This window comes from Panthera pardus, unplaced genomic scaffold (assembly GCF_024362965.1).
Source record: "Panthera pardus isolate Hobbes unplaced genomic scaffold, ASM2436296v1 HiC_scaffold_6, whole genome shotgun sequence".
Lineage (NCBI taxonomy): Eukaryota > Metazoa > Chordata > Mammalia > Carnivora > Felidae > Panthera > Panthera pardus.
Window position 1 is genome coordinate 74,347,659 of NW_026526991.1, and position 22,274 is coordinate 74,369,932.

Below are 22,274 nucleotides of genomic sequence, written 5' to 3' on the forward strand. Positions count from 1 at the left end.
TGTCTCTCCCTCTCTCTCGGCTCCTCCTGTGTGCTATAAATAAATAAATAAATAAATAAAACTTAAAAAAATATATATGAAGGCTAATATTTTGAAAAATTATATGCCAACAAATTAGACAACCTAGACAAAATGAATACATTCCTAGAAACGTATAACCTCCCAAAACTGAATCAGGAAGATTTGAGATTTCTTCTCAAATTATTCCAAGAAATAGAAGAGGAAGGAAAGCTTTCAAATCCATTCTATGACTCCAACATTACCCTATACCAAAACCAGATAAAGACACTGCCAAAAAAAGGGACCTAAAGGCCAATATCTCTGATGAACATAATTGCAAAAATCCTCAGCAAAATTTTAGCAAAATGAATCCAACATTGCACTAAAAAAAAAGAAAAAAAAATTCACCATAATCAAGTGAGATTTATTCCTGGGATGCAAGAGTGGTTCAATATTCACAAAATCAATATGATAAATCACATCAATAAGTGAAAGGATAAAAACAATATGATCATTTTAATAGATGCAGAAAAAGCACTGGACAAGGTACATCCATTCAGGATAAAAAACCCTCAACAAAGTAGGTTTAAAGGGAACATACCTCAACATATAAAGGGCACATACAAAAAACGCACAGCTAACATCATATTTCAGTGGAGAAAAGCAGCTTTTCCCTGAGGTCAGGAACAAGATAAGGATGTCCACTCTCACTGCTTTCATTCAACCTAATACTGGAAGTCCTAGCCAGCAATAATTTTGTCAATTATATCTCAATAAAGCTAGAAAAAAAAAAAAAATAACAGAGCAAAAGGAAAACACAGCCCCTAAATAAAGGGGGAAGTAGAATTTTGTACCTGACAAAAATGTGGACATAATTAAAACAGCCAGATATAAACTATGCCAGATATAAACTATAAAGCATGCCAGATATAAACTATGAATCCTAAGAAGTCATTTGCTGCTTTGACAACTGCAATATTATATAGCTAACTACTATAATGATATTTTAAAGAGTTTCCTGGATTTTATGCAAATGTTCTCCAATACATTTCACTACATTGGTAATCGCAATAAACCATCTCTGTTTATCATTTAGGGACATGACTTCCATAGTCTGTTCCCAACTCAGATTTCAAACTTGTTTCTGTTCTTCTACTTCATGTATTCCAACACCCAACCAAATTAAAATATACAATTTTCTCCTCCATATATGGACACTTCTCCCATCACACTTATTTTTTTTCCCCACCACACTTCTGTATTCAAAACTTTCAATACCTTCAAGGTCTTAATTATATTCAAGTTTCTTCATGAAATTTATATCTACTTTATAAAAAAATAACTTTAAGAGTTTCTCTAGCTTTTGCCTTAAAATTTAAATTACCAGTTATTAGAAGTGGGGCAGTGAAAATGAGGCTCATCTTTTTAATAGCAATCATTACTTTATTCAAGAAAGTAGACTTTTAAAGAAAGCTATTGTAACCATCTCTTTCAATAAAAGGATGAACAATATTAGTTGCCTTTATAGCTACATACTAAAAGAAAATCAGTAGTAGGTCATAACCCTTCATAGAACGCTCTACAGGTTATTAATTCTGGAGAGCGGGAATATGGATATTTGTTACATAATTCTTTGTAAGAAAGAATAAAGTAAAATAGGTGTAAAAAGATTAAGGGAGGGAAAGAAGGTAAGAGATAGAAGGAGGGGAAGGTGGAAAAGGGGGGACAGAGAGACACAGAAACACACTAAGAAATAAAAGCATGCTTTTATCCTGAGTATTCTTCCCCTTGCTATTCTTTCTAGTAAGAATATATTTAAAGGAAAAGGCTAAAGAAATACTTCCTTAAAAAAAAAACAAAACAGTAAGGTTGACAAAGAAAGATAAAAAAAACAACACTAACACATTTTACATGGGAGGATGTAGGAGATATTGAAACTACATTATGAATTAAATACTATGGGTGTCATATGTCTTGTCAGTATTGAATTGCTTCTGTTTCTTTTGTTTTGCTTTTTAGTTTGCCGCTTAGTTTATTTTTTAGTGGCATGGTGCCATGCAAAGGAAACTTTCCAAATTGTTAAGATCTTATAATATTATCTTAAGTGTGATTAAAAGTGTAAAATGTAAATAAAATAAACAGAGCAATAACTAACCAATGAAAAACAATAGTTTATGGCTTGTGTTACATTGATACTAATTTAATCTAAAACATCATAATCCAACATTGTTAGCTAGCAAACTTATTAAGATTCAGGACAGTAACTAGCCTAGAAAAAGTACTTACATTGGCTTTCCACAAAACTAAAACAGGTCTACCTGATGTGTTAGGAATAGTAATGATATATGTTAGAACATTATGGCTTTTACATAGATTTTTCTCTTATAATACAAGAAAAAGGTTTTTAGAGATGTGTGAGTTATAAAAGGTAAGGTATTGAAAAAAAATTGTCAAATCAATTAAGGCAGAAATCTAATACTCAAAATGCACAGCCTAATTTAAATAAGTTCTTGCAGACTGAATTTTTATAGTATTTTCACAAAGAAAACATTGTTTCACAGTCACAGTCTGTAATGATAAACATGAGCAGCCCTCTCCTGATCACATAGTGGAAGAGATTTTGGAAAGTGAATGATATCTCAACCTAATCATAAAAATTTTATTTTCAGTAATTCACTAAAGCTTCTAAAGTTGAAGTTTTTCCATTCTATTTATAGAATAAAGATTTGTTTATTTTGAATAAAGATGTTTTTGAACAAAGTGTCATCAAAATTTAGGATATTTGCTTACAAAAATGTTCAAAACAATGTAGGACACATTAATTTACAAAGTCATTCTTCAAAATCTCAAGTGATTATGAAATTCAATTAATGAAAGGCAGCAAAAAGAGAAAGCTTATAATGACACGCCAAAGTATTTTTTCAACATTAGTATTGTCTTAGAAACTGTAATTCAGTTATATTAATTGTGCATATATAAAATTGAAATTCTGACAACTGCAGTTTCTGTTCGGTAAAATATCAAGCTTCTTGGGATATGTAAATCACAATCAATCCAAGTATATATTAGTCACACAGATTGTAATATTTAGTAAGAATCCTGTTTTACACATGATGCTATAACCCATCAAATGTGTATCACTGCAGATATAATTTTGTCTTCAATGTTTTGCAGTTACACATGTCAAATTATTTGCCACTATGATACTCTTAAAATAACTACTAAATCTGAAAGTAAATCTGGATGCTTTTTCAGTAGATTTTGTTTATTCTGTTTGTCATGTGCTCAATGATAAAACATAAGAGATGCTAAATGTTGGTAAAATTTTTGTGCCTAAGTCCACCATCAACTTAATTTGAAAACAAAGTATCAGTACATAATTTATTATTAAGCATTAATTTTCCTTTATGTGAGGTCCTTGCTACAAAAAGATTACAAAACCATTACCAAACAATATTAAAAAAAAAAAAAAAGTTGACAGAAAGCATCACAGCAACAATATTCCTATTACTCTTAATATGCTCTCTGGCAGGACTGATTAGCCTTGTATTCCTTACAAGTATTTCACTTACACCTAACCTGAAATTTCCCAAGCTTCATATTGACCCCACCCCCAGGTACGGCAGCTATACACATGTCTCAGACTTTAGCATGCAATAGCACAACTAGCTGGTACAAGTGGCCAGCAGAGACAGCAGCATTTAATACTTTCACAACCCCAACCAGTAAATTAATTGTCCCTAGCTGCGCGTGTCCCAGCACATTACCAGCTAGTGCCCTCCACACTATCTTTAAAAGGAGAGGTTAGTTATTTTTCGATCTGGGAAGTGTCTTTCCTGGGTTATCAGTGCAGGTCTTTGGATTTAACCACATGTTAAAGTGAGAAATCTCTTCATGGCACACGTGGCTCATGTACTAATTCAGACCATGGCAGAGGTTAAAAAAAATAGGCCATTCCTTGAATCTGTGTGGGCTCATTTTAACAGAAATAGTAATGGTAGTTTCTTTAGTTAAAAAACAAAAACTCCATCAGGGCACCTGGGTGGCTCAATCAATGAAGTGTCTGACTTCTACTCAGGTCATGATCTCATGGTTCGTGGGTTCGAGCCCGTGTCAGCTCTGTGCTGACAGCTCAGAACCTGGAGCCTGCTTCGGATTCTATGTCTCGCTTTCTTTGCCCCTGCCCCACTCGTGCTCTGTCTCTCTCTCAAAAATAAACATTAAAAAGTTAAAAACAAAAACAAAAACTCCAAGACAAATGCTAAACTGCACATGCCACGAGGACCATAATATAAATCATGACTGCACCAGTCAAATGGAAATGTTCACTGTGCATTTAAGTATTATCCCCCATTAACAGATAAGGAAAAGGATGCTCAGAGACTAATTTACTATAAAAATAATTTATTGTAAAGTTAATTAAGGTTAAGCTTCAGGTGCCTTAACATAAAAATGTCCCTTCTAAGCCCTGTATCTAATTTTGCAGTCATGATTTTGCATTACTTTTCCATACAGAAGGTTCCTCACAACTTGGATCTGCCCTTGTATAGAGAGGTTTAGTAACAAACCCAAATTCACACAGCCCCCCCAAAACATACAAGTGAGTTAGGATTGCTGTTGATTTGGAGAATCACAGAATATGGAAAAATAGTATTAATTTTTCCCCCCCATCAGATTCCCAACTGGTATCACTATCTTAGAGTTTTTCTCCCACTGCATTCCAAACTACAAAATACTAATACTACAGTCATAAAAATACCATTTTTATTGTATTACTTCCAAATTTGTATGACTCAGTAGCTAACAGATCAAATTTCAACTTCTCAGTCTGGCTTTCAACCTCACCATCAAGTAGACCCATACGCATTTTTAAATATTTAAATATTATAATTTTATCTCCAACTACTTATGTAATGTTTATTTGCTTCTTTGTTTTCTCCATCTAAACTTGTTTCTGACTGTCAAAGCTTCAGCTAAAACTATCCTATATTGTATCGTTCAGAGTATCTATTTTTTAAATCATATATTTTGGCCCCTTATCTTAAATGTTTTCAAACTTAATGGCATGTCATATCCCCACCCCCAATAAAATATGAATCTCTCAGAAAACAATTAAATTTTGTTACTTTGCACGCCCACCTGGCACAGTGCTTGGTCCACAGCACTTAACAAATATTCTGCACAAATGTTCCAGACCTACATTTATTAATGCAAACCTCTCCCTCACCTAAATTTAAACAGGATTTTATCTATGTTCCTCTTATGACACTGGTTGCATTATTCAATCTAAGTTACAAAAATAAACTTCCCCTAGGGGCACCTGGGTGGCTCAGTTGGTTAAGCCTCTCATTCTTGATTTTGGCTCAGGTCCTGATCTCAGTTGGTGAGATCGAGCCCTGCGTCAGGCTCTGTGCTGACAGTGCAGAGCTTGCTTGGGATGGTCTCTCTGCCCCCCTCTCTCTCTCTGCCCCTTCCCTGCTCACTCTCACTCCCTCTCAAAATAAACATTAAACAAGTTTTATTTTAAAATAAGTAAGCTTCCCCTAATTAAAAATTTTTTCCCTTATACTTCATATATAGTGCTATATAGCCCATCTACAGTCAAGCTCATTCTAAAAGGCATGTTGTGGCCCAAAGACTGGCTACAGCTTTTTATTTTCCCTTCCTCTCCCATCTTCCTAACACCTTCATGTCTAAGGGGCTATGAATTTGGTGAAACAAGTCAGTGATAAACAGGAAAATAGAATTGTTTCCAAACTTAAAAATATCAGTAGTTATACCTGTTCTGTCTCAAATTTACACTTCAACCTGACTACAAAAATACAGGCTCTTAGTATAAATCATACAACATAAGAATTAGAGTTGTAGGTCAATGATTTCCAGACAAGTAAAAAAAAATTTTTTTTTTAAATTGGCAAGACTCACATTGATATTTTAACTCTGTCAAGAAAGGACGTGAGGGCGGGGGGGGTGGGGGGAAGGGAGGGGGTTAATTTTAAAATAAAAAAAATAATATAATTTTGGGAAAAAAGAACGAACAGACCATTAAATTGAAAAACCTGACATTATCACTGATTAGCAAGTTTCAGAAAGTTGATTGGGAATTTCGATCATAGAGGTGTAAATTACTTTCAGCTTAGACCAAATCTCTACCCAAAATGAGATTGTTTGAAATGAAATGTTATGATATCTTGCAAAAATGTCCACAATCCATAACATTAAAGCCAAATAAAACAATTTTAGTAATTGTAAACAATTTTTTTTTTTTTTTTTTACATTTTACTTATTTTTTTTTGAGAGAGAGAGAGAGAGAGACAGAGCACAAGTCGGGGAGAGGCAGAGGGAGTGGCAGACACAGAATCCAAAGCAGGCTCCAGGCCCTGAGCTGTCAACACAGAGCCCGACATGGGGCTCGAACTCACAAACTGTGAGATCATGTCCTGAGCTAAAGTCGGACGCGCAACTGACTGAGCCACCAAGGCACCCCTAATTTTAATTTTAAAAAGGAAGATAAGAGCCACCTGGGTGGCTCAGTTGGTTAAGTGTCTGACTCCTGATCTCAGCTCAGCTCATGATCTCACAGGTTCATGAGATTGAATACTTCATCAGGCTCTGGGCTGACAGTGAAGGAGCCTGCTTGGGATTCTCTCTCTCTCCTTCCACTCTGTTTCTCACCCTGCTCACTCTCTGTCAAAAATAAATAAACATTCTTTTTAAAAAGGAAAATAAGGGAAGCTTACTTCTTCCATAGCTACCAACTCTTTACCTGTTTTTATTTCACATAAAAAAACATTTTATGTATGACCAATAGAGTCCCTAAACAGAAGAGTAGCAAAAAATCATATGCCAAGTTTGTTTTAGGCCAAGAAAAATTGTAGACCTTTGCAGTCCTAAGATTCTCCCATGAAATGATTCTGCAATTAAACTTAACAGATATCAGGTTCCTATCATATACAAGAATATTCTGCTTCTATTTTGTGTATGCAATCAGATTGCTACGAGCAAAACATAAACTTGGCTATAGCCTGCTTCTTTAATTCCCTTAACAACATTGTAAAGCTTCTTCCTGTTTTCCTGTGTTAATGCAGACCCACCTGCTGTCTAACGAATAATCCTTTCAGTTTCTCTAATACCTCTGCTCTCAACCCATCTCTTCTAAGCCTTGCTAAAAACTAGGTCTCTAATCTGATTAATTATTTATCTCACCTACTTTTCAACTTTTAAGAACCTGTGCTTCATTGTTTCCCTGTGATGCTTGTTCTGTGCAATATTGCTATCTTTCAAGGCTTAATGTAATTTTGTTTCTCAGTTCCCTAAGTATCCACAGCCCTTTATGTGTGCCACTTTTACAATACTCATGTTCCCACACAGCATAACAGAGTGGTTAAGCACTTTGTTTTCAAATCCTAACTCTACCACAGATTAGCTGGGTGACCTTAGGCAAGTCACTTAACATTTAACAGTGTGTAAGTTTCCCCATCAGTAAACTGGGGGTAGCATTTGTATACACCTCATTAGGATCTTGTTAAGAGTAAATGAGCTAGTTTTGAAAAAGCACTTAGAACAGTGCTTATTTTGGGGCAGCTGGGTGGCTCAGTTGGGCATCTGGCTCTTGGTTTCAGATAGGGTCATAATATCAAGTTCTTGGGATTGACCCCTGCATCTTCACACTGTAAGCTCAGAGCCTGCTTGGGATTCTCTCACCCTCTATCTCTCTTCCCCTCCCTTGCTCACTCACTCTCTCAAAATAAATAAATAACCTTAAAAAAAAAAGGCTCATTTTATTATTAAGTGCTATTTAACTATTCTTTTCAGTATAATAGTCATTTACCAAATTCTATTCTCACCATTCTACCACTGATTATTTTTGTGGCTCAAAATTATATCTTTTTCTTTTCTGAACTCCCCTCCCCCACGTAGGGCTTAACCATGTCCTAAACAGGTAGGCATGTGAAAATCTATTTGTTTAATTAATGTTGAATGCTCTTTGGGAGCAGTTCTAATGGAGCTTTGTAAGTGTTCTCCAATTATTTATCTATAAGTTCTTAACAGTTCTCAAAATTTTCAACCAAAACCAATCCTAATAACAGAGAGTAATAAACAAGTACTTCAAGATGGACTGGGGTATGGATTAAAATGTCTATTCTCTAATAGCTCTAATTAAGCTAGAAGTGGTTACTGAGCACTGTTGTGGATTCTGAGATCCTTCAGGCCTCATGATCATAAACCATGATCAACTCATCTTGTCCACCCTTGTCTACTGTGATAGTAGAAAGTGGAGACACTCATTGTTTCATTACCAATATAGGGTTTGACCTAAGGAGGCCATTCGTCCAAGAAAATTTATCTAAAATTTCATGTTATTGTAATATTCCAAGAGTTTTGCACTTTACTCCATAATGTATCCATGTTTAAGTTTAAAAATATATTTTCAGGGCATCTGGGGGGCTCAGTCAGTTAAGCATCTGACTTTTGATTTTGGCTCAGATCATGATCTCACAGTTCGTGAGTTCAAGCCCTAAGTGGGGCTCTTCGCTGACAGCAGGGAGCCTGCTTGGGATTCTCCCTCCCTCCCTCTCTCTGCCCCTCTCCTTCTCATCCTCTCTCTATCAAAATAAATAAAATAAAACTTTAATACATCCAGGCACAGCACTACCTCATTTTGAGAAACACAACTACTATTTTCCTGCAGTATTTTGCTTTTGTGTCCTCCTAATAGCAACTAAAATATTACTCCTAGAATAGCCAGAAGTTTTAAATATAGGACAGAATGGCACCTACATCGTAACAGTACTTAAGCATTTGTAAAATGATTTAATCTCATTTATTATTCACATTTTGAAGAATTTCAAATTCAAAAACATCAAATTATAATCATCTATCAACTAAAATCCTGTGAAACCTATAAGTGAATTTTCAGTTTTCTCCAAAGTGGAAGTGTGATGCTAGAACACCAGCCAGAAATAATTCAGATAAATTTCTAACATACAATGCTAACATATTCTTCAACAGGATAAATGCTCCTGCTAAAATTACTGAGCATAATTAACAATACTTGGTGAACACAAAAGCTGTCTTTCTCCTTACAAAATTCCTTAGAATGTAAATGTGTTACATTCTAACCACATCACCTGGGTCTACCTGTGACAAAAAAAAAATTGTATTCAATGGTTTAGTGTTTCAATCAAAACAATTCTTTTCATCAAATGAAATTACAGGCCTACATTATTTCCATCCTAGTGGACTTTAGGCCAATAGGAATGAACACGTTATATATAAAACTAAATTGCCAACCCATCACGCTTTAGATGATTAATGCTAAATACAAAACAAATCGCAAATTATCTTGTGAGTTATTGCCATTAGAAACTGTTCACCTTACCTCCCTTTAAAAAACAAACTAAATATACGATTGATACTGCCGCCCCTCTCCCCACCGAGGAACTTAGGGGCAGCAGGAAATGGTCTTTTCCGCAATACGGTCCAAATTCATGAAAAAAATATATACAGTCCTAGAAAGAAAACCTTTTCCAAGTGAGAGGGGCAGGAGCGGGAAGAAGGTAGAAGAGGGCTCAGGTGGTGAGACGCCTCGTTAGAGAAGCAAGATGTGAGACACCTGGGAGGGAGAGCCGAGAGCTTCACCCACGGTGGGCGGCTCCACACGCGAAGCCTTTGAAGAGCCAGCGGGGAGAAGCCCACTTGCTTTTGGCTTAAGAACAGAGACGTGGTGGCTAGGGTCGCCCTTCCTGGCTCCCGATGAAAAGCCCCACGCCTACAAGTTCTCCCCAGCTAAAGCTATCCCCGCCCCTCGACGGCCTAGGAAAGAGGCGCCATTATGGGAATGAACGTCCAGGGACTCAAGGTCTCCAGTCTCAAGCTCCAGCAACACAACTCACCGGGATCCCCCGACCCAGTTCATCTCCCTGAAACGTCTGAGGCCCCAGAGGCTGGAAGCTCAGATGCCTGGGTTGTGTACGGAACCACTTCTTCAGCCTCAGCCAATTTATTAGGCCTCGGCCACCTACTTCCGCCCCGCCCCAGGGCCGACGGCCCACCCTCCCGACAGCCTCTGCGCCCAGGCTGGCTGCTTGTTAGCCTCCCGAAAGCCTCTGCGGTTTCTGCGGAGACAGTGGCCTGATAGGGCGGCAAGGGACCCTGTGGGAAAGCAGCCAGTCCGCCTAAGGGAAGAGGAATCAGCAGTTTTAACCGCTCAGGCAAGGGAAGCCTAAGTAAATGAAGTTTCGGACTGTGGCCACAGGGTTAGAGTTTCAAGCCACCGCCACCGTAATTTCATTTAGTTCTATATTGGTCTCAGCCTTCTTTTTCAGATCAAAGATCAGACTTGGGGGAGAAAAAGGAGGCAAAGAGAAAGTTATAAGATTCCTAATCCTAACGATAATGTTTGCATTCCCCGCTTATCACTCTGTATCCAGTTCCTTTAAATATCTTTCACATACGGTTTTAATATTCCGTAAACAGTTGTTTATTAGAAACCTTGCACGTTGGTGATTTCGGTACATTTTTATAAGTTTCTGAGAGTGATCAAAATTTTATTTAAGCTGTAAAGGCCCAAAGACTCTCAACTTCTTAACGAAAAAAAAATCTCAAAACAAAAATTGAATTTTGCTATTCATTTCTGTGTTATGTTTGTATATCTTCATAAAACATTTATCCTACAACCTGCTCTATGATATTTTGGCTGGAAACTAGAAATCTCTTGTCCCCCCAAAAATGCACAAAGTAATTCCACCCGTTCCCCAATTGTCAAGATCGTTTCCCAGAATTTAACCTAGGGAATATCTCATAATTTCAAATATAAAATATCTTCTATTAAGTCATTGGGAATAAATATTTAAATAGGATTACCTCCCAGGGTAGATATCTTGTTTAATGATATAAATACCAATTTTTATAATAAAAATTCATCAAAGTATATCTATTATTGGTTTGAATTAGACCAAGTGAATATTTCAGAACAAATTTCAGAACAAACCAATCTTCCACATTGTATAGCTATAGCTGGTCATTCTCAGTAACTAAACCATACAGTTAAGTTAGAAGCAACGACCCAATGTTATTAGCTTTTCCTACTTTTAACATTTTTTGAACAGGAACAAATTGACTAAAAGGGTAAAATAACTTGCTAAAAGATTAACTGACTTTTGGTATATTATTGTATGTGGAAAGGACATAAAGGAGAGGTTAACCAATTTACTAAAAAAATCAAGAACTGGGAGCTGGATATAAACATCTCTTCTCCCTGACTAAAGTTACTGCTTTCCTTCCAGTCAGTCACAGGGAGGCAGTAGATGTGGTGAATTACGCTAAGGAAAAATTAATCTAGGAGACACATCTTCAGACAAGATATTTTCTGGGTTTTCCTTCACAGCAAAAGACATTTCCTCATGAACTAATTATTAGGTGGTTATTTGTAACAGCTGAAATGTTGACCTAAGATCTCATCTTCAGTGTTGTTTTATACCTCACATGAATAAGACTAGCATGATCAATAGATAATGAGTCAAACACAGTGCTATTTTAGGGCCAGTAGGGCAATTAGGTAATCTCTTGGGTCAGTAAACAGTTCAAGAAAGGAATACAGCACAGATGAAATACTACTTACCATTTGTTGAAAGGAAATCCATCTAAAATTCTTAAACCTTAATTTATCTTTGTTACTAAAAATTACTTACTTTCTGGTGATTTACTATATAAACATACAACATATATATAATCTACAATATATATTGTTATTTATGTGTAGATGTCTTTATTATAAAAATCATTTCTGATGTTTTACACTTTTAAAGCATATAGTTTTATATGTTTTGTATATATCCTTGAATATATATAAGCATGGGAGTAGAATTTAAATGGTTTTAATTAGATCTGTACTTAAGGGGCTCAACATCAAGTCATATCTCACATTGACCTTTTCCCCAGTTCTAGTAACTGGCTTTCAACCTTCCTTATACCACAATTCTAGCAACCAAATTTCTATCTTATTTTCCTCATACCTAGTCTTTTGCTCCAAGACATTAAAAACTTGTTCCTGCACCTCAGCATCAGTATCAGTTGGTAAACTGACCTACCTACAATTAAGTGTGGGCCCATTTGGATCTCTAATGTTCTATGCTTCTAGACTCCCCCTGCACTGCTCCTTCTATACAATGGCTTGGCCTCCAGTGATGTAAGCCACTTGCCTCGATTGCCGGCTGCTTTCTGACCTACACATCCCTCTGTGTAGCATATTCTGCCTGGCTGAACATCCTCCTGTCACTTCCATTTAAGGTTACCCTGGCCCTCCACTTCTCCTGTCACAGTCAGGAGATGTGATATAAAGAATTAAAATTTATAAATGTAAGACAGCCTCATTTTGACACATGAAAAGCATGAGATTAGGAGTAAAAGATGTTGAAAATAAACACCTTAACACTACAATCTCTACATACAGACTTTGTAAATTTTAATGAAATGATTGTGCTGCTAATATGGCCAGCTATCAAAGAGACTTGCATGACTTTGCCACTCACATGTTAGTAAATTTGCTGAATTGAATGCAAACAAATGAAAAGAGACCTGTGATGATTCTTGGAATTAATATAGGTACATGGGAAAGTTAAGAATATTGTTACTTATAAAAGTCAGAATAGTTCTTTACTCATAGTAAAATGAAAATGAAAATCATTCAACACTGAGACAGGTTATATATTCTATCACAGAGGTTGGGAAACTTCTTCCGAAGGGGGTCAGATAGTAAATATTTAAGCTCTGTTTTATCTACCCCATTCTGTCACTGTAGCTTAAAAACCAGAAACAATAAATAAATGGGTATGACTGTGTTCCAATAAAACTTTATTGCTGGATGCTGAAATAAAAACCTCATAAAAGTCTCACATCACAAAATATTATTCTTCTTTTGATGTATTTTTGACCACTTTAAAATGTAAAAACTGTTCTTGGCTCAAGGGCCAAATTTGGCTCACTGCTTGGGTTGTAATTTGCCAACCTCCATTTTAGTTTAATGCATATTTTCCCAGGCTTCCAGATGACTAGAAATGTGTATGTATGTTGTGTATGGGGGTGGATGGGGAAGCAAAAATGTTTTTGCATATTCAAGAATATACTCATCCTTACCAAAAAAAAAAAAAAAAAAAAGGCCCTTTACATTTTTTTTTAAATATGCAAAATTTTGCTTGGCTATTTAGCAGTTTAAGTCCTCCATTCGTGATGTAGAGAATTTTTTTAATGCTCTTGGTTATTATCAAATAACAAAAATGGAAGTGGGAAGTAATCAAATTATCTCAAAGCCTTAACAAAAGCTAGAAAAAGACAAACAAACAAACAAACAAAATCTCTTAAAAATAAGGTTCTCGAGAAGCTATTTCTACCATCTAACTGGGGTTGGATTCCCAAATGGTTAACTTTTGATTATAGAGTCACATACCTCCAAGTAACAACTATCTAAAGGACACAAGGAAGGAGATAGAAGTGAAACCTTGCACTCGTTTATTTAATAGTTACATTGTAAATAAATATGCTCCATTGCTAAAAATAGCCGTTATGGAGTTGGAAGATTTTTACTATAAGGACAAGTAAATATACGGATGGGAGTATAGCAAATAATTATTTTTTATACTACAGAAGACTTCTATTTACCAAAAACAAACAAACACCCCCCCCCAAAAACAAAACAAAACAAAAAACCCACAAAAAGGAATATCCTCAATTACAACTTGTCTGATAGGTTCTAGGACTTCATGTGGAACCACAGAAAAAAACAAAATGGGGGTTGGGGCAGCGGCACCAAAGATCATATCTAAGTATTTGATACTTTGTTTTTTCCAGTGGCCTCCATACTTGTCACTTTCTTTTCTCTCCATTTTAGATTCATTCAATACTCTTTTCAGACTCTTTATGTTGACACTCTTGTCCCTCCTCCCCCATTTCCCTCGTTCCTTCTCCCTCATCTCGTTTTACAGCTCTTGAAAAATCTCCCTTCCTTTTTGCTCTTCCCCTTGTGGTATCCACTAAAACCTTAGAGAAGAGACGTATATCCTGAAACTTCTGTGGGTTTCTAAGTGACGCTGAGCATGCTCAGTAGCAAGGGCAGGTTTTGTTGCCAGCAGCTGCCCTGATTCGACCTCTCCAAAAATAGACATTTAACTCTTTGAACTCCCGGGTAAAGATGTAATTCGTTTTGCTCTCTCCTCATTTTCAAGGTTCAAAGGGAGGCAGCGAGGATTCCAAGGTCCCACCGCTCTGCCAGCCAATGAGGAGCCTGAGAGGGAGGGGCCTGGGGCGGCTTGGTGCAGCTTGAGCTTCTGAGAGATTCATCCCCGTAGATGCAGTGGAGTCTGAGGTCTGCTGCATCTGTCACAGCAGAACAAAATTAAAACAAAAACAAAAACAAAAACAAAAACAACAGAAGAGGAGAAATGCTGCAGACTATGGAACGCTGTAGGACTTTCTGAAACATTTGCTGGGGATTCCCGCGGAGCATGATCTTTTAAAACCAATTCTTTTTGAAGCCGGTTTGGGTAACTGGGAAAATGACAAATATGCTAAATGCAGCAGCTGATCGGGTGAAATGGACCAGATCGAGTGCTGCTAAAAGGGCTGCCTGCCTGGTGGCTGCGGCATATGCTCTGAAAACACTCTATCCCGTCATTGGCAAGCGTTTAAAGCAATCTGGCCACAGGAAGAAAAAAGAAGCAGTTTACCCGGCTGCAGAGAACAGAGAAATACTGCATTGCACCGAGAACACTTGTAAAAAACCTTGTCCTGGAGTGAATGCAGATTTTTTCAAACAGCTACTAGAACTTCGTAAAATTCTCTTTCCAAAACTTGTGACCACTGAAACAGGCTGGCTCTGCCTTCACTCAGTGGCTCTAATCTCAAGAACCTTTCTATCGATCTATGTGGCTGGTCTGGATGGAAAAATCGTGAAAAGCATTGTGGAAAAGAAGCCTCGAACTTTCATCATCAAATTAATCAAGTGGCTTATGATTGCCATCCCTGCCACCTTTGTTAACAGTGCAATAAGGTACCTGGAGTGCAAATTGGCTTTGGCCTTCAGAACTCGCCTGGTAGACCATGCCTATGAGACCTATTTTACAAATCAGACTTATTATAAGGTGATCAATATGGATGGGAGGCTGGCAAACCCTGACCAGTCTCTTACTGAGGATATCATGATGTTCTCCCAGTCTGTGGCTCACTTGTACTCCAATCTGACCAAGCCTATTTTAGATGTAATCTTGACCTCCTATACGCTTATCCAGACTGCTACATCCAGAGGAGCGAGCCCAATTGGGCCCACCCTATTAGCAGGACTTGTGGTATATGCCACTGCTAAAGTTTTGAAAGCTTGCTCTCCCAAATTTGGCAAATTGGTGGCTGAAGAAGCTCACAGAAAAGGCTATTTGCGGTATGTGCACTCCAGAATTATAGCCAATGTTGAAGAAATTGCCTTTTACAGAGGACATAAGGTAAGATAGAAATTAAGGTGATGGGTGAAATGTGAGACTCTTCCAGCTGCCACTGCAGTGCTAGATAGCATCTGTTGTACTGTCGATGGACCCACTTCTTTAGCGTTTTAGATTTCTATGACGTCTAAACCTGTATTGAAGTATATGCTTCCTTACCTTTCCGATTACAAGCTGTTAAAGAACTATGGAGTGCAAACTTTTCTAAAGTGTCATAAGAATACGATATCCAACAATCTGAAAAACAGCCTGCTTAGCCTCAGGTACCCAAATATGCTCAGAAGTTTCTCTAAAGCATTTTCTTAAAACTAAAATTCTAACTAGTCCTAGAGCATTAGAAGAAAATGTTTGTTTGGAAACTAAGTAAACACGTTTCCACTGGGATGGAAAATTTAGGATGGTATTCTTGTTGTTGTTCTTTTGTTTTTCAAGAAGGGGAAAGAAAAACAAACCCGATGCTTTTACATGAAAGACAAGTTTGACAATTTTGCCTGCCTGGTCAATGGACTGACTTCAGTCCTAAGAATTGCAGGAGAATGTGTCTCACAAATAGTATTTGCATTACTATTGGTTACTGTTCAGTACCATATTTTGACACAAATAAAAAGAGGCAGTGAAATGAAATTTTGTCTAGCTTTCAGGGAAAAGCTAAGATTAGAGAAGAAATGAGGATGAGAAAAAGAGTTCCAGAATGTTATTTTTAAATATTAAAGATTTTCAACATGAAGCAGATCCCTAAAATAGTTAGCCTAATTACATAAGCAGGCAGTGCATTAAAGTAACTTCAGAATATTAAGTATGATGGAAATTTTTAAGGTGATGAATCTGAAATCTTAACACAAATGACTTCACAAATGAAATATTAAGGAATTCTAAAATTGAAGATGGTATTTTAATTACCAAGCAGTATTATTTAATTTTTGAAGCATCATCAATTATCAAAATACTTTTAAAGTAACAGCAACCTGAAGAAGAAAATTTAAAGCAAATTTAGGACTTTTACTTCCACTTGAAAATTGGTCTCATGCGTTATATTAATCATACTGATTGGTCATTCCTCTTGAATCATTGAACTCAGTGATGTAAATTATAGCATGTTGTAGGCTTCTTGCATTTAAGACAAAATCCAGTAAATTGAGTTAGTTCAAAAATGGAGTCTAATTACACATATACGTGTCACATCTTTATTTTTAGGTATTTTTGGTGTGATCAAGAAAGATAAGGTTCTAACATTGCTTATTCATGTCTTACAGGATATTATTTAATCTTAACATCTTATATATATAATTTTGAAATCATAATTGTAAATCAGTTATGTGTATTTTATACTTACTATTCTATTGACTGAGTATCATGGTTTTTTAAAAATAATACAGGTGTGACCAAAATTAAAAAATAATGACTAATTCTGATAGTGATCTATATTTATTCATTGTTAGATCGTAGATAATAATATCCTAATTAAAACAAAATAATATGTACTTATCTTTTTAAAAAGTCCTCAAACGTACAGTATTTAATTTTATAGCTCATGCTGAGTTAATTCTTATCTCTGTTTGCCTCCATAGGTAGAAATGAAGCAACTCCAGAAAAGTTACAAAGCTTTAGCAGATCAAATGAACCTCATCTTATCCAAACGTTTGTGGTATATCATGATAGAGCAATTCTTGATGAAGTATGTTTGGAGCAGCAGTGGACTAATTATGGTGGCTGTACCTATTATCACTGCAACTGGCTTTGCCGATGGTGGTAATGGCATTTATGCTCCATCTCAACTATATGTTTAAGATTATTTCTCTTGAAGGTGTCAATGCTGGTTTGGTGTGAGTGAAACTGTGTATATAGTCATTGTTCTATGGTCATTTATTGGTCAGAAACAACGGCAGACTTTGCAACATCCAATAATGAGACCAGCAATATGAAAAGAAGTGTCTCAAAACACCTTTCTAGTTCTGAGATATTTCAGAGATCCCTGATGCAGTGTTTCTGGAAGTTGACCTTGAGCAATCTTAATTATTCTACCTAATACAAAATGATTCCCTAGTTTGCATTTAAATTCAAAGCAAATTAATACCTTCAAAAAGAGTATTATACGAGTTTTCTGCATGTGTTGTAAACTTCAGTTCTGAACATCCTATGCGTTTAGTCTGTAGATATTCTATAACTGGATTAGTCCTGATTTGTGATTTGAAGAACTGGTTGACTACATGAAGGAACCAGGAATATTGTTTCAAGGAGTGTTTCAGGCCATAGAGCAAGGTCTTCTCTACTTGTAGGTAATGTAGATAATTTCCTCGGTAGCATGATTTAGTGGCATTGTGGAAGTAGGGGTTGGCAAGTTGCAGGCATCTAATTCTATTCTATCACCATCTCAATGGTTTTTGCCAACATTGTCATCCTTTGGAATAAATGAAAAATATAAGGGCAAGAAGGACAACATTAAAATGTTGTGTAATACCTAAGATGGGAGTTTGGGTTGTAATTGGCAGGGACAGGAGGGAATTAATTAAAGAAGTATCATTTTCTGCTCTTCCACTGATATAAAATATTCCCCTTCCTCTTTAGAAACCACTCGACCAAAATGGGCCTTGGTGTTGAAGGCACTAGAGAAAAGCGTGGGCTTTTAGTAAGACAACTCTTGGCTTTCCCTCTTCTTGCCTGCATCCTCTTAGTCATGTTAATTAAACATTCTAAAACTCAATTTTCTCATCTATAAAATGAAAATCAGAAGGACTACTTCAGAGAATTGTGAGACTTTAGTAAAATAATGTTTTTACAGTACAGAGCATACTCTTGATGTTCTTGATACATGGTGATAATTATTACCTAGAAAACAAAAGGCAACACTAAGAATAGTATAACAGAATATAGTGTAACAGAATAGTTACAGTTATTTTTGGTATGGAATTGAGAATCAATAGCTATTCGTTGGAAGTCGTCTAATAAAAACAAGTACAAAATTACCTTTTCTTGAATGTTTTGAAACAGTGCTTCAATGCTTTAACCAATTCTTACAAAAATATTTGTCAAATTTGGGTCATTCTTAACCTAAAATTGTTCACTTTAGTAAATTTAGATTCGTCAGTTCCTTGTGATGTGTGCTATACATAAACCAATAAACTCCACAACTTAACTGTCTAATAGCCAGTGCATTTAGACTGCTAGGGAAAGTGACTTTTATCTGTTTTAAAATTTTATTAAAAAAATCATTTTAATAAGTTTATATTGAAAAAGGTATTGTTAGTAATAATATTTTTAGACTTAATCCTTCTGTAATGAAATAAATTACTTTTCAAAAGAGTATTAGAGAAAAAAAAGACACTTCAAAACCTATGGTCTTAAGATTAGTTTTACTAAGAAACTTGACAAAATTATCAGATATTTGTAGTAAGTCTCTTTAAATGTAGGGGTATTTTTAAGGTTTCATATATGAGGAATATTAGAGACAACCCCAATGATGAGATAATGGTGTAGTTCTATTAGTCGTTAGAAGCATTGGTCTTATTAGAAAACCCTGGAGTATTCAACAAAGAACAGAGAAAATGCAGCTATTAGTGGGTGACAAATTAACCCTACAGAGACCAGTTGGAAGTAAACAATGTATGCAAAGAATCTAACAATCTTACTTTCATAGGTGATGTAATAAGATATTTAAAAATAGACCCTATAAATTCTAAAAAATGCCTTATTAAACTAAAGAAACAACATTAAAATTTTAAATAGAAATTATGATAATGATTACATTTATGCAAATGAACAAAGTAATTCTCAAAGCTTCTTTTCAAATTTTTTTTTAATGCTTATTTATTTTTGAGACAGAGAAAGACAGAGCATGAGCAGGGGAGGGGCAGAGAGAGACAGGGAGACACAGAATCTGAAACAGGCTCCAGGCTCCAAGTTATCAGCCCAGAGCCCAATGCAGGGCTTGAACTCACAAACCATGAGATCAGGACGTGAGCTGAAGTCGGACGCTTAACCGACTGAGCCACCCAGGTGCCCCTTAAAGTTTCTTTTAAAAGAAAATTTTATACAAAGAGAAGCAATATGGCAATTAAATAGACAAAAAATGAATTCACAGATCAACATTATAAGAATATGCTTCCACTGGGTGTTGTATGGACACCAATTTGACAATAAACTTCATATATTGAAAAAAAAATGAAAAAAAAAGTATGCTTCAATATTTTCTGTAACTTCTAAAGTTACTGTATGATGCTTATAATGTTTATATGTATATTTTTACTAAATGTACTTGACCTACAATGATTTAACACACAAAAATATTAGCTTACCATTTTACTCAGACAAAATTATTTATCTATTTTTTTAATGTTTATTTATTTTTGATAGAGACAGAGTGCGAGTGGGGCATGGGCAGAGAGAAAGGGAGACACAGAATCTGAAGCAGGCTCCAGGCTCTGAGCTGTTAGCACAGAGCCCAATGCGCGGCTCGAACTCATGAACCATGAGTCATGACCTGGGCCGAAGTCAGATGCTTACCTGACTTAGCCACCCAGGCGCCCCTATTTATTTATTTTTTTAGATAATGACATATCTTTGAGCCCTTAGGTCTTGGAATTACATACCCTATATTCTACTCTTGTCTTTAATCTTAATTTACACTTATGCCCTGCATTGCCCTTTATGTTAGAGATGAATTAAGTACATGATACTGTATATTTTAAGACAAAAAGACATGAAAAGAAATGGGTGATTAAGAGAGGAATGGCAGGCGTGCCTAATTGTCTGTCGGTTAAGCATCTGGCTCTTGATTTCAGCTCACGTCATGATCTCAGAGTTCATGGGATCGAGCCCCAAGTTGGGCTCTGTGCTGACAGCACAGAGCCTGCTGGGGATTCTCTCTCTCCCTCTCTCTCTACCCTTCTCTCACTCACTTGTGCTCTCTCTCTCAAAATAAATAAACTTTTTATAAAAAGAGAGGAATGACAAAGAGAAAAGGAGAAAAAGTAGGATAGAGAAAAGATAGAATGAAGAAAGAAGCAGGCCACTGCTCAAATTTTCACTCTGCTGTTTAATACTTAACCATCCTTGAGAAAGTTACATAAGCTTTCTATGTCCCAGTTTTCTCATCTTAACTATAGGGATAAGAATATATATCTTACAGAATTGTTATGAAATTATATGTAAAGTATTTAATGTGCTTTGAAACAGTCCTTGGCAACAAACAGAGGGTTACTGGAACGGTTGTGGGAGGGGGGGTGGGCTAAATGGGTAAGGGGAATTAAGGAATCTACTCCTGAAATCATTGTTGCACTATATGCTAACTAATTTGGATGTAAATTAAAAAAAGAAAATTAAAAGAAAAAAAAAAAGAAACAGTCCTTGGCAAATAGTAAAAGCTTAGGTGGAAGCAACTGTTAATATTTATTATATTCTTAACATGTGGGCACTGGAGTCAGATTTTCTGGGTTCAAATGCTGGCCCTTTTGCTTACTAGGTAAAGCTGTGACTACAGGAAAATCATTTAACTTTTTTGTGCTTCAATTTTCTCATTTCCAAAATGGGGGAAATTATAGCAGGGTTGTTATGAGGATTAAAACTGACATACGTAAAACTTAGAATATTCCCTGCCTCATAAGAAATGGTCAATAGATGTTTGCTGGCATGGTTCTCATAGTTAAAGGAGCAAAGCATTTGGAAATGATTAGGAAATCAGAAGTACAGGAGCATGCACAATTTTTCTTTCTTCCTTTCTTTCCTTTTTTTTTTTTTTTTTGGAGGAGAAAAGGAAAATAGTTCTGTAGTAGTTTTGTTATACCATTTACCTATAGCTTTAAGTGAAATCTTCTGGTAAGGGCAGGATTATGTTTATGTTCAAGTTCCCATTACAAAATTGCATACAGAATCATGCTATTTTCACATCAGAAGAGGAGCTTCCAAGTCATCTATTCTGGAGCCCCAGAATTGCCTACATTCACACAAATGGTTAGTGGAAGCACTAAGGATGGAAGGCACCACATAATTCCTAGTGCGCTATGTTTTCCCCCGTCACCATGTGGCCTCCATATTAGATACTGGAACTTGCTCTAGAAGCGATTTAACTTAGTTTGACACTAAGTAATCATGTGACCATATGGTTGAAAAAGAAGCACTGATATAGTTAATTATGTATATTTTCTATTTTATTTTTTAGAGGATATTACTTTTATCTGGTGTCAAAAGAGAGATTGAAATGCTATGAAGAAAATCTCGAAATTTTTTTTATTTTAACTTCCAATGTAGTTAACATACAGTGTTATATTAGTTTCATGTGTACAATATTGTGATTCAACAATTTCATACATCACCCAGGGCTCGTTATGACAAGTGCACTCCTTAATCCCCAGCACCTATTTCACCCATCCCCCCCAACCACCTCCCCTCTGGTAACCATCACTTTGTTCTCTATAGTTAAGAGTTTGTTTCATGGTTTGTCTCTCTCTTTCTTTTTTTTTTTTTTACCTTTGCTCATTTATTTAATTTCTTAAATTCACATATGAGTGAAATCATACAGTACTTGTCTTTCTCTGACTTATTTCGCTTAGCATTTTACTCTCTAGCTCCATCCATATTGTTGCAAGTGGCAGGATTTCATTCTTCTCTTATGGCTGAATAATATTCCATTGGGTGTACATACCACATCCAGTCATTAATCAATGGATACTTGGGCTGCTTCCATGATTTGGTTATTGTAAATAATGCTGCTAAACATAGGGATGCATGTATCCCTTTAAATTAGTGTTTTTGTATTGTTTGGGTAAATACCCAGGAGTACAATTACTGGAT

At 36.0% G+C, this 22,274-nt stretch overlaps 2 protein-coding genes across 6 annotated transcripts in view; one reads left to right on the forward strand and one right to left on the reverse strand.

The window, feature by feature from the left end:
- The window catches only part of CUNH12orf40 (chromosome unknown C12orf40 homolog), a 263,127-nt gene that overhangs the window by 91,298 nt on the left and 149,555 nt on the right, over positions 1-22,274 (reverse strand). The window contains exon 1 of one of the 5 annotated variants that reach the window (XM_019452456.2): positions 9,897-10,048. The exons of the other annotated variants lie outside the window; for them this stretch is intronic. Coding sequence (XP_019308001.2) covers positions 9,897-9,919 — 23 coding nt within the window. The 5' untranslated portion in view covers positions 9,920-10,048. Of the gene's footprint in view, positions 1-9,896; positions 10,049-22,274 lie in introns of those variants that run through there. 5 annotated transcript variants of the gene reach the window in all.
- Positions 14,154-22,274, forward strand: part of ABCD2 (ATP binding cassette subfamily D member 2) — a 66,413-nt gene continuing 58,292 nt past the window's right edge. The window contains exons 1-2 of the mRNA XM_019452454.2: positions 14,154-15,491; positions 17,057-17,237. Coding sequence (XP_019307999.1) covers positions 14,553-15,491; positions 17,057-17,237 — 1,120 coding nt within the window. The 5' untranslated portion in view covers positions 14,154-14,552. The remainder of the gene's footprint in view (positions 15,492-17,056; positions 17,238-22,274) is intronic.